Source organism: Centroberyx gerrardi, chromosome 11 (assembly GCF_048128805.1).
Source record: "Centroberyx gerrardi isolate f3 chromosome 11, fCenGer3.hap1.cur.20231027, whole genome shotgun sequence".
Taxonomy (NCBI): Eukaryota; Metazoa; Chordata; class Actinopteri; order Beryciformes; family Berycidae; genus Centroberyx; species Centroberyx gerrardi.
This window is the reverse complement of record NC_136007.1, coordinates 1,159,337-1,170,538: the sequence shown is the minus strand read 5'-3', so window position 1 is coordinate 1,170,538 and position 11,202 is coordinate 1,159,337. Positions and strand designations below refer to the sequence as shown.

At 45.1% G+C, this 11,202-nt stretch overlaps 1 protein-coding gene across 1 annotated transcript; it reads right to left on the bottom strand.

Moving 5' to 3' along the window:
• Positions 1–216: 216 nt before the first annotated feature.
• On the bottom strand, positions 217–9,967 carry taf9 (TAF9 RNA polymerase II, TATA box binding protein (TBP)-associated factor). The gene is made up of 7 exons (XM_071913117.2): positions 9,914–9,967; positions 8,681–8,762; positions 8,193–8,329; positions 7,093–7,227; positions 5,302–5,383; positions 4,117–4,227; positions 217–3,090 (listed from the first exon to the last, which is right to left on the bottom strand). Exons 1-7 carry the CDS (start codon positions 9,947–9,949, stop codon positions 2,933–2,935), a joined length of 741 nt encoding a protein of 246 aa, XP_071769218.1. The 5' UTR covers positions 9,950–9,967; the 3' UTR covers positions 217–2,932.
• Positions 9,968–11,202: the final 1,235 nt, after the last annotated feature.

Sequence of the window (11,202 nt, the reverse complement as noted above, 5' to 3'; positions counted from 1 at the left end):
TTTTATTCAAAACCCAGGAACTTTTACAGAGGTTAAGATTCAGAAAATTGATATTCTATAATCATATGTCTATAATCAATCCAATAACTACCTTCAAATGGAGTTACATTGCTCTCATTGTGAAATTAATATGCAAATTTATGCAGCAAGGCGCTCAAAATCTAATCAGAGAGAGAGAGAGAGAGAGAGAGAGAGAGAGAGAGAGAGAGAGAGAGAGAGAGAGAGAGAGAGAGAGAGAGAGAGAGAGAGAGAGAGAGAGACATGTACATCTTATTTTGAAAATAACTCCTCACTAATTTTTATGCATCTGTAGTTTCCACTATTTCATTCTTCAGACTGAAACAGGAGGTTCTGATATGCAAATTCATGCCGTTATGAAATATTAGCTAATCTGAATGCGAGTAACAAAGTTATAATACAAAGTGTTTGTATTCTACATGCAACATTTGGTTCTGATAGAATTAAAGGATTTTATTAAAAACTAAAAACAAACACTTCAAACCTATAGAACCAAAAGTGAAAGTAGCAGCTCCTCTCTGCTGTGTTGCTGCTGCTGACAGAAGCTGCTGGACTTTAATGAACTTGATCATTAGAAATCATATTATAAAGCACAGACCAACAGCGAGACGACTCCACTTTTTTGTCACAAAGACCTTTTTTATTTTTATTTCCCTATAAAAACGAGCAGCAGACGGCAGTTTCCACAAGAACATGAGGAGAGTCACAACTAGCTGCTCCCATATTAGCATATTTACAGCAGACTGTCTGCCCAGCATGAGGCATCATGAGGCAGCAAGAGGCATCATGAAGCATCAAGAGGCATCATGGGGCATCAAGAGGCATCATGAGGCATCAAGAGGCATCATGAAGCATCATGAGGCATCAAGAGGCATCATGAGGCATCAAGAAGCATCAAGAGGCATCATGAAGCATCAAGAGGCATCATGAAGCATCATGAGGCATCAAGAGGCATCATGAGGCATCAAGAAGCATCAAGAGGCATCATGAGGCATCAAGAGGCAGCATGAGGCATCATGAGGCATCAAGAGGCATCATGAAGCATCAAGAGGCATCATGAAGCATCAAGAGGCATCATGAAGCATCAAGAGGCATCAAGAAGCATCAAGAGGCATCATGAAGCATCAAGAGGCAGCATGAGGCATCAAGAAGCATCAAGAGGCATCATGAAGCATCAAGAGGCATCATGAAGCATCAAGAGGCATCATGAAGCATCAAGAGGCATCAAGAGGCATCATGAGGCATCATGAAGCATCAAGAGGCATCAAGAGGCATCAAGAAGCATCAAGAGGCATCAAGAGGCATCATGAGGCATCATGAAGCATCAAGAGGCATCATGAAGCATCAAGAGGCATCATGAAGCATCAAGAGGCATCATGAGGCATCAAGAGGCAGCATGAAGCATCAAGAGGCATCAAGAAGCATCAAGAGGCATCATGAGGCATCAAGAGGCAGCATGAGGCATCAAGAGGCATCAAGAAGCATCAAGAGGCATCATGAAGCATCATGAGGCATCAAGAGGCATCAAGAAGCATCAAGAGGCATCATGAGGCATCAAGAGGCAGCATGAGGCATCAAGAAGCATCAAGAGGCATCAAGAGGCATCATGAGGCATCAAGAGGCAGCATGAGGCATCAAGAAGCATCAAGAGGCATCAAGAAGCATCAAGAGGCATCATGAAGCATCAAGAGGCATCATGAAGCATCAAGAGGCATCATGAAGCATCAAGAGGCATCATGAAGCATCAAGAGGCATCATGAAGCATCAAGAGGCATCATGAAGCATCATGAGGCATCAAGAGGCAGCATGAGGCAGCATGAGGCATCAAGAGGCAGCATGAGGCAGCATGAGGCATCATGAGGCATCACAACACACCGAGGCCAGTCGGCCATCTTTCTGTCTCCTGGTTTGTATTCAGACGGTTTACAGTGAAGCACAGAGTCATATCACAGCTTTCAGTTGGTTCTTCTGTTATTCTGTGTCTGCAGTGTTACGGCTCCAACACACACACACACACACACACACACACACACACACACACAGAGTCTGGAAGCTGAAGACAGAGTTTCACCAGAACCAGAATTCAGTTCTGCTTCCACACCGCCGACAGACTGAAGTCTCACTGAACTGTGTGAAGGTTTCAGATCTACAGAGAGAGTCTGACTCTGAAGACAGATGGAAACCAACAGCTGGAAACAGTCAGACAGCTGGAAACAGTCAGACAGCTGGAAACAGTCAGACAGCTGGAAACCAACAGCTGGAAACAGTCAGACAGGTGGAAACAGACAGGTGGAAACAGACAGGTGGAAACAGTCAGACAGCTGGAAACAGTCAGACAGGTGGAAACAGACAGACAGGTGGAAACAGTCAGACAGGTGGAAACAGTCAGACAGGTGGAAACAGTCAGACAGGTCTTCAGCTGGATCCGTTCACCTCAACTGGTTCAGACTGGAAGCAGTTTTGGATCTTCAGATGTTAAAGTCAGTTTTGTCTCTGCTGCTGTGACTAACTGCAGCTAACAGTCGAACCACATCTTCTTTCTCACTGCAGTTTAACCTGCCTGGTTTCTTATGTCAGTAATGTAACAACAGAGCACACATGCTTCTTCTTCTGCTTCTTTAACAGGTGTAACAGGTTTAGCTGCTCAGTGGAAACCAGTAAAATCCCAGATGAAGAAGTGTGACTGTTCGCTCAGAAAATCCCTTCACTGGATGAAGGAAGTTTAGGTAAAACTAAAGGTGTAGAGCCAATAATATCACACATCAACGCATCATAACCCAGCTCGTCTCCTGCGGGCTGCGATGTAACGACAGAGGGAAGTGGTTGTAATGCCTCACGATGCCGGGGTCAAGGGTCACCGACTATTTTTTTGTTTGTTTGTTTTTTAAGGATCGTGTTGAAAGGCGTCGCGGCGTCACAACGCGTCATAGTCGTCGTCGTCTTCGTGCTTCCTCTTCAGCGACTCGCCGGCGGAGTTCTGCGACACCATGTTGGTGGTGATGAGGATGTTCTTGGAGCCAATCAGAGAAGGGTTGATGAGGACGTTGGGGACGGCGGGCGTGGACGGCGCGGCTGAGGGACAAAACAGCAGGGAGGCGTTTTAATGACAGCTGAGTGTGTGTGTGTGTGTGTGTGTGTGTGTGTGTGTGTGTGTACTGTGCATGTTTTGTTCTATTCATTCAAAACCAACAGGAAGGGAACTTGATGACAAGCTAGCGACTAGCATGAGACACGATCGCATTGTATTGTGGTATACAGGAGAAATTGTAGGGTACAGTCTGTTCACTACAATTTGCAGTGCATTGTGGGTACTTTATAGTGGATTATATAGTGAATCAAATTAACTGTTGACACTAGTACAAAATGGCGGACACACTTGATAGTTCACTGTTTCTGTAGCAGGGAACGGTTTCGAAACAGAGCTCTGGACTTTTGATTTTAAAGTCTGAGAGCATCGTGCTTCCTGAATGTGATGCATTTCCTGTTGAAACAGGATGTTGTGGGCGGGGCTTAACGCAGGGAGGGATCAATCAAAACCAATGGGAGTTCAGTTAGGGAGAGAAAGGCAGTTTGATTGGATGGGAGGGGCGGAGGGGCGGGGCTGTTCAGAAATCTGTGATGTTTTATTGGTCGTAGTTTTTTTCCCTCCTCCTGGTACAGTGTGATGTCACAGTTAAAGATACTCTGTTTTCCAGGAAGGAGATTTTGAGAAAAATGCAAGAAAATACTAATTTTGTAAAAATGTTTGTGTTTATTGTGAAGTGTGTATTATGACATGGAGGATTAGTTACATTTCACTGTGACTTTAATTTCACCGCTGCCTTTAAGAGCTGCTGACACTAAATTAATTAAAATAAAGAGTTTTAGTTTCCCATGATGCTCTAAATGTTTCAGAGGCTTTTCCAGCCTGATGAGAAGAAACCTCTGAGGAAACTCTGAACACTGGAGAGGAAGTGTGGCATGAAAATGGTCAAATTTAAAGAAATCAAATACGGGCGAGTGGCAGCTTCAGTCTGAAACTAAAAGCCCCATCAGTGGAACCGGTTTCTCCTTCAGTCACGTTCATGCTGCGGTGTTACGGATCGGTCGGCGTCTTACCGGTTTTGGACGTGGCCGTCTGCGGGGGCGGGATCTGAACGGTGAACCTCTGTCCCGTCAGAGACACCGGAGCTCCGACCTTACTGCTGACCGACTGGACCGAGGGAGTTCCTGAGGAGACACGGGACGACCCGCCGAGGACAGAGAGAGAGACCCTGAAACTCCTTACATCTCAATACAGAATGTGTCAGTCTGCATGCTGCCAGGAACATGAATGGTGATATCAGCTCCATGTTATTCTGCTGTCAGGAACATGAATGGTGATATCAGCTCCATGTTATTCTGCTGTCAGGAACATGAATGGTGATATCAGCTCCATGTTATTCTGCTGTAGTAATCACTAATGAGACTCTTGACCATCACAGTTTCACAAGCTCTCCATCCAAATTATATTATTGTCACTTTGTAATGACATTTTTAAATTGTTGTTTACATTCTAGCAGCCAATGGCATCGCTAGAAAGATTTGAGTCTCAGAAATAAACAGAATTCTGCACAGTCAGACTTTGTTGTCGCTGAACTTTTATTGATCACATGGTATCCTGGTTGTATTGATCGCGCATCGAGTCGTCTCACTTTTCATCTCTAACTGTCTTCCAGCCTCCTGCTCTTTTAATTAAAATGTTCGTATCTTTCTCTCTATTTTAAATTTTTACTCTCTGTTTTAATCATTGATATTGTCTGTTATGTGTTTTATGTATCTTGTTTATTATGTAAAGTGTCTTTGAGTATTTAGAAAAGCGCTATACAAATAAAATGTATTATTATTATTATGATAATAAAAAGTGCAAGTGGAGAGAGAGCGATGCTGAGCCTGGCTGTTCAGATCCACAGAGACACGAGCTGCGGCTGCATTGCATTCTGGTCTATTTTCTGAAACTCTGCCGCTCCCACTCACAGCTTTCAGTGAAACGACACAATTCAAGATATTTGACTAATTTACTTCTCCAACTCCGTTTCAACGAAATATCAGCGGATGTAAAGACTCTGTCAATGAAAAATTGACAGATTGAAATTTAAATTCAACTTCATGGTAAAAAATTGTCCTCTACTAACATTTTCAGGCCTTATATTTAGATAATTTGAGACTTTTTGAGAGATTTCAGGCAGCAGCGGACACACTGTAAGAGCAGAGCGCCCCCTGCTGCCTCACAGCTGCACTACAGGACGGAGGTGCTGGACTCACCCAGGGTGGGGGTGGAGGGTCTGCTGGAGACGGCTCCGACGCTGAGGCGAGGCACCGATATCCTGCCGGCCGACGACGACACCTGGAGAAAAATACATAAAGACATAAAGACATAAATACATAAATACATAAAGAGATAAAAACATAAAGACATAAAAACATAAAAACATCCGCACAACGTTCAGCGAACAAACTGCTGCGGAGAAAACAGGTGAAACAGAAGATCAGAACAGTTACAAACATCAAACAGTTAGTGAACAAAACACTAAAAACTGTTGCTGAAATGTAAATAAATTGAAATTGAAATGTAAAAAAACAATACATAAATAAACAGATTATCAAACATTATAAAACAAAAGAATCCTTGTAAAAACACATTATAATAGGAACTGAGGAGGAAGAGGAGGAGAAGGTGAGGAAGTCTGGTTCAAAGCTGTCTGCAGTCTGTTGTGTCTCAGACTAGGGTCGTCGCGGTGGGCGGTGTTACCGGTGGCATTCGGTTTTGGAGTCCACACCGGTGGCATTAGCCCCACACCGGGAATACCGTTATTTTGTATTTTGTAAAATAAAAGCACATATTCAGAGCTTGATATGATAAACGGACATACTAACAACATACTGATCACTAAATCTGATCACTAATATGACAGATTAGGATGAATAGGATTAATTATTTGTCCTTACCTAGTGACAGCAATGTGTCCAGTACAATCCAATGGTAGTCTAAGGGGGCGATCACACCGAGAAGCGTTGCTAGAAACGCGTCGCCACCAAAACCATTGTTTTCCTATGGTACGGCGCGCCTGGCGCGTGCTCTTCTTTTGCGACACGCTTCGCGTTTTTCTGGCGGTTTTTAGGCGCACGTAAAAGTTAAAATATTCTCAACTTTTCCGCGCAAGGCGCGGAGTCGCACCGCTCGTCAATGTCACATTTGGGCCAGGCAACCAATCAAATCAAGCAGAAGGCGGGCTTTCCTTCCTGTTTTGATGTGGTTTGATGTGGTGGGAACGGCGGGACAGAGGAAAACACAGATGAAAAGCTGATATTAGCGGTCTTTAACCCGGTCGCACACGCAGCCCCGCTCCTCAGGCCATCAAGCTGTTTTGCCCGACGCGGTCTGCCGAGGCGTTTTTGAAGCGGATGCGCCTGTAGCGACGCTTCTCGGTATGATCGCCCCTTAAAGAAGGGCAATGTGCCAGAATCTGCACTGCACTCACATTAACTACCTGAGTGTTGACCAGTGTTATATATGTGCTGATTAAAAAGTGTTATGTTTACAAATGCCGTTAACGTGAGTTTGGAGAGGAATTATAAGTTTCATTTTCATTGTAGTGACGCTGACTTTGATAGCGCTTAGACCCTCTAGTGGCGACAGGCGGTATAACCGGTGTGACCGGTGTTGAGGAGGGAAACGACACCGGTGTCAAAATGACACCACCGTGACAACTCTATCTCAGACCGGATCACAGCTGAGACCGGATCACAGATCAGACCGGATCACAGTTCAGACCGGATCACAGTTCAGACCGGATCACAGTTCAGACCGGATCACAGATCAGACCGGATCACAGTTCAGACCGGATCACAGTTCAGACCGGATCACAGCTCAGACCGGATCACAGTTCAGACCGGATCACAGCTCAGACCGGATCACAGTTCAGACCGGATCACAGTTCAGACCGGATCACAGCTCAGACCGGAGGGTTCAGACCGAGCGGTCCCGGTCTGACAGCGGGATCTGGGTTTAAACTCAGCAGAGACGGGACGATGAAGGGGACGGAGGCGGTTTACCTTCTTCTGGACGGACTTGAGGCGGTAGTTGGGGGCGGTGAGGCAGTAGCGGTCCGGGGGCAGCCGGGGTCCGGTGTACGGCTTGATGAGCGGCAGAGGAGTCTGGTTCTTCTGCCTCGCCACCTCCAGCAGGAACTGAGGAGAGAAACACAGGAAACAGACGGTCACCACGTGGACCGCTGCACGAGGACCGGGTCTCTGCAGGTCTCTGCAGGTCTCCAAGTCTCCAAGTTAAAGTTAAGACTGTGGACGAGCTCGTTAATGCTGCTGAGAATTAAACACAAGGACAATTTAACAACTGAAATAAAGATGATAATAACTGCGGTCCTATCAGAGACCGGACTGCTGTCTGAACGGAGACAGCACACCAAGAAACTGCTGAATTTTAAAGACTTCTAATAAGACTTATGACTTAATTCAGGGCTGAAAAATGATGCATTTACATGTGTTGAGCAATTTTTAAGGCATTTAATTTAAACAATAATAATAAAGACAACAATTAAAGATATCTGAAATTCTCAAACTGTTCAAACGACTGAATTCAATTCAGAACCAGGGAGAAAGGGGTTTTCTTTCTTTTCATCCAACACTGTTGTGAACAAATGGTCTCACATGGCAAATGAACCCATCTGTAGTTTGTATCCTTGTGTCAGACTTAATATCTTCCCTCTCCATCAGACTCATCACACCGCCTGCAGCATCTCCAGCTGATGAGAAAACCTTTCACCAGCTTCCACCTGCCGGCAGGCTGCCGCTCCTCTGTGCCTCTCCTCTCCTCTGCAGCACCACACAGAGCTCTTCTCATCTTCTCGTGGGTTTTAACTTACAACTTTTAGATTTCTTAAAGGTGAAAATGTTGAATTTGACAAAACTTCCCCAGGCAGCAGATCCCAGGTCAGACCTCTCTGCACACAGGAGGAACCTGGACCTCTCTAAACTAGGGGTCGACCGATTATCGGCCTGGCCCATAATCGGATCCGATATTCATCATTTTTCCAATTATCAGAATCGTTATTTTGCAAACCATATCGATCGACCCCTACTCTATACCTTTTGGTCCAAATTACATCTATTCCACACACACACACACACACACTTACGTCTCGCGGCGGCGGCGAGGTGAACGACTGGTCCATGCGGCACTGGATGGCCAGCTTGATGTCGTCGGCGTCCACGGTGGACTTCTTGGCGTGCGTGGCGTAGATCTTGGCGTCTTCGATGATGGTCGTCACGTATCCTGAGGGGAGACGGCAGCCGGGTCAGAAGGGTTAAGAACAAAACCAGGCTCAAAGTGCAACTGGATCTTTATTCTGTTTTTGTGCATTTTAATTCTGTATTTACTCTCTCTTCTTTTATGTCTTTTGATTTGTTTTTTATTTATCATAAGCCGTATTTCTTCTTGAATGTCTTATATATCTCGTGTAAAGCCTTTGACTTGCCTTTGTGTATGAAATGTGCTACAGAAATAAAGTTGCCTTGCATAATAAATGAAGTGCTGCTGTAGACAAGCTAAATATTTAACTGAAGGGTTTCTATCCAGAATGAGCCAACAGGTCGTCATCTGTAGTCTCAGTCTGCTCAGACTCACTGTAGGTGAACTCCAGCATCTGGTTGATGACCCGGGGCTCGTACTCGGTGATGCCCATGTCCTTCAGGATCTGGATCATCACCTGCGGGGAAACAACCATATTCTGATCTAGAGGGAAAGCAGCTCATCCGTAATAAAAAGCAGAGGAGGCAGCTGCAGCTTTTCTCCTCTCAGTTCAGAGTTTGGGTTCAGCTCGTCATATCACCACCAAACCCCTTCATGTCATCCCTGAAATGTCCTTCATTTCTCATCACATAAACATGAATTATCCATTAAACGTAACACAGCTTTATAAAAGTACGGTTAGTATCATGGGGTTATATGGGATTTATTTATGAGTTGATTCACAGAGACTCTAGAAATTAAGGGATTTTTCATGTCTTTTGTGCAGGCTTACAGGTTATTAAGTGGAAATTAACGGAAAAGTTCCTGTCGCCCTGAAATTTTACATTAAAGTGCAGGGGAGTTTAAGGAGGTTTCGATGGGATCACCTCCATTAATAACACCCTTAGATAATTTTAAGGGTTTTTACATGAATTAAGGGGCGAATTAATTGTATATTAATGAAAATGTACTGATTCGTATAGTATTCTGAGTCATTTTGTGCATAACGACGTAGAGCTACACGCCGTTTACTTTCCTTATTGTTGTAAGTACCGGACTGACTCCAAACCTGGTTTCATTAATGACATTTACTATCATGACACCATGTGACTGAGCAGGTTCACTGGGGCATCTTCCTCCTCCTCATCCTCCCCCCCCCCCTCCTCCTCCTCCTCCTCCTCCTCCTCCTCCTCCTCATCCTCTTCATCCCCCCCCCCCCCCGTTTTGTTGTCAAAACACAGAGCGACTTAACGTTAACTTAAACCAACGTGTCGCTGCTGAGCCAAAACTTAACAGCAATTTGCAATAGATACAGATAAAACAAAACTCATTATCTGCAGGTAATCCTGGATGTTTATCCATCCAAAAGACACGACAACATTATTTTCTACAGTCTTTGCATTAGCTACAAGCTAGCTTAGCTCGCTAACTAGCATCACTAACGGCTGTTGTGAACAGGCTAACGCTAACGCTAGCTTGCAAGCTAGCGGGTTTAGAGAGCAATATGCACAAACTGGTCGCTGCACGAGCTGGTTGACGTCACCGACATTATCACACACTAGCACGAGCAGGATTCATCTGAACTGTGAGTTACTGAAGGCGAACAGATCCATGTTTATCCATAAATACCTGAGCGTCTTTAGGAACAGTTTTCGGAGCGGACATTTTCCCTGTTGCGCCTTCTTCTTCTTCTTCTTCTTCTTCTTCTTCTTTCACATCATCGCACTCAAACCGCTGGATTCTGGGTAGAGCGACACCTGCTGGACGGGAGGTGTCACGGTCCCGCGAGATCACCAACAACTCGCAAGACTGAGAAATAAATACACCACAACAACTAAATAACTGTTGTAATACCCATACTACAACTACTAGTGCTGCTATTACTACTAATAATAATACTAATTGAGCCCTTGATGTGACGTCATCAGCTCCAGCCAGGTTGGCTCTGCTGTACTGAGGCTGTGCAGCTTTCAGACGCATCATGTGCTTATCAACATGAAAACTGTATCGTCACATTTCTTCTGTTCTCAGATGTTCCAGCTGCTGCTCTGTCTCTCCTTCACATCTCATCAGACATTCAGCTCACAGACATTCAGCTCACAGACATTCAGCTCACAGACATTCAGCTCACAGACATTCAGCTCACAGACAGACTCAGTGCAACAGACAGCTGCTGCAGTGTCTAAAGTTTGAGATTCTGAGAAGTCTGAGATTTCACATGTGACATTTTGACCTTTAATTACAGCTGGTAATGTTTTAAACCAAAAGTAAAGAGGTCAAAGGTCAAAGGTCACAGCCATGACACAACCAAAAACAAATCCTCCTGTCGCCCTGGAATGATCTGGTATGATGGAGAAGTTCAACGTAAAGAAATAATGAGAGAGGAGGAGGAGGAAGAGGAAGAGGGGGAGGAGGAGGAGAGGAGGAGGAAGGAGAGGAGATAGAGGAGGAAGAGGAGCAAGAGGAGGAGGGAGAGGAGGAAGAGGAAGAAGAGGAGGAGGAAGAGGGAGAGGAGGAGGAAGAAGAGGAGGAAGAGGGAGAGGAGGAGGAGGAGGAAGAGGGAGAGGAGGAGGAGGAGGAAGAAGAGGAGGAAGAGGGAGAGGAGGAGATGTTCTGTTTCAAACAGATGAAGACCAAAAAGTGAAGGAAAATGAAAGTGAAAGTTGGTTCTGTGACAGCAGGCGGCCTGCAGGGGGAGCTGCAGGCCAGACTACTGACTGTCTGTCTGTCTGTCTGTCTGTCTGTCTGTCTGTCTGTCTGTCTGTCTGTCTGTCTGTCTGTTTCTCTGTCTGTCTGTCTGTCTGTTCTGTGATGGATGGATTTAAAATGGACTGAAGGGAAAGTCACATTACTGACTTTAAACCTGCAGTGAGTGATGTCAGACCCTGTAACCTGTCCTGAAGCTAACGTGTGCTACC

Excerpts from the sequence above, each read along its gene's own strand:
- taf9 (XM_071913117.2), bottom strand. The coding sequence starts at position 9,949 with ATGTCCGCTCCGAAAACTGTTCCTAAAGACGCTCAG. Across the intron at positions 7,228-8,192 it reads CCTCGCCGCCGCCGCGAGAC|TTCCTGCTGGAGGTGGCGAG; the intron begins GTAAGTGTGTGT and ends TTCTCTCCTCAG. Across the intron at positions 5,384-7,092 it reads TCAAGTCCGTCCAGAAGAAG|GTGTCGTCGTCGGCCGGCAG; the intron begins GTAAACCGCCTC and ends ATTTTTCTCCAG.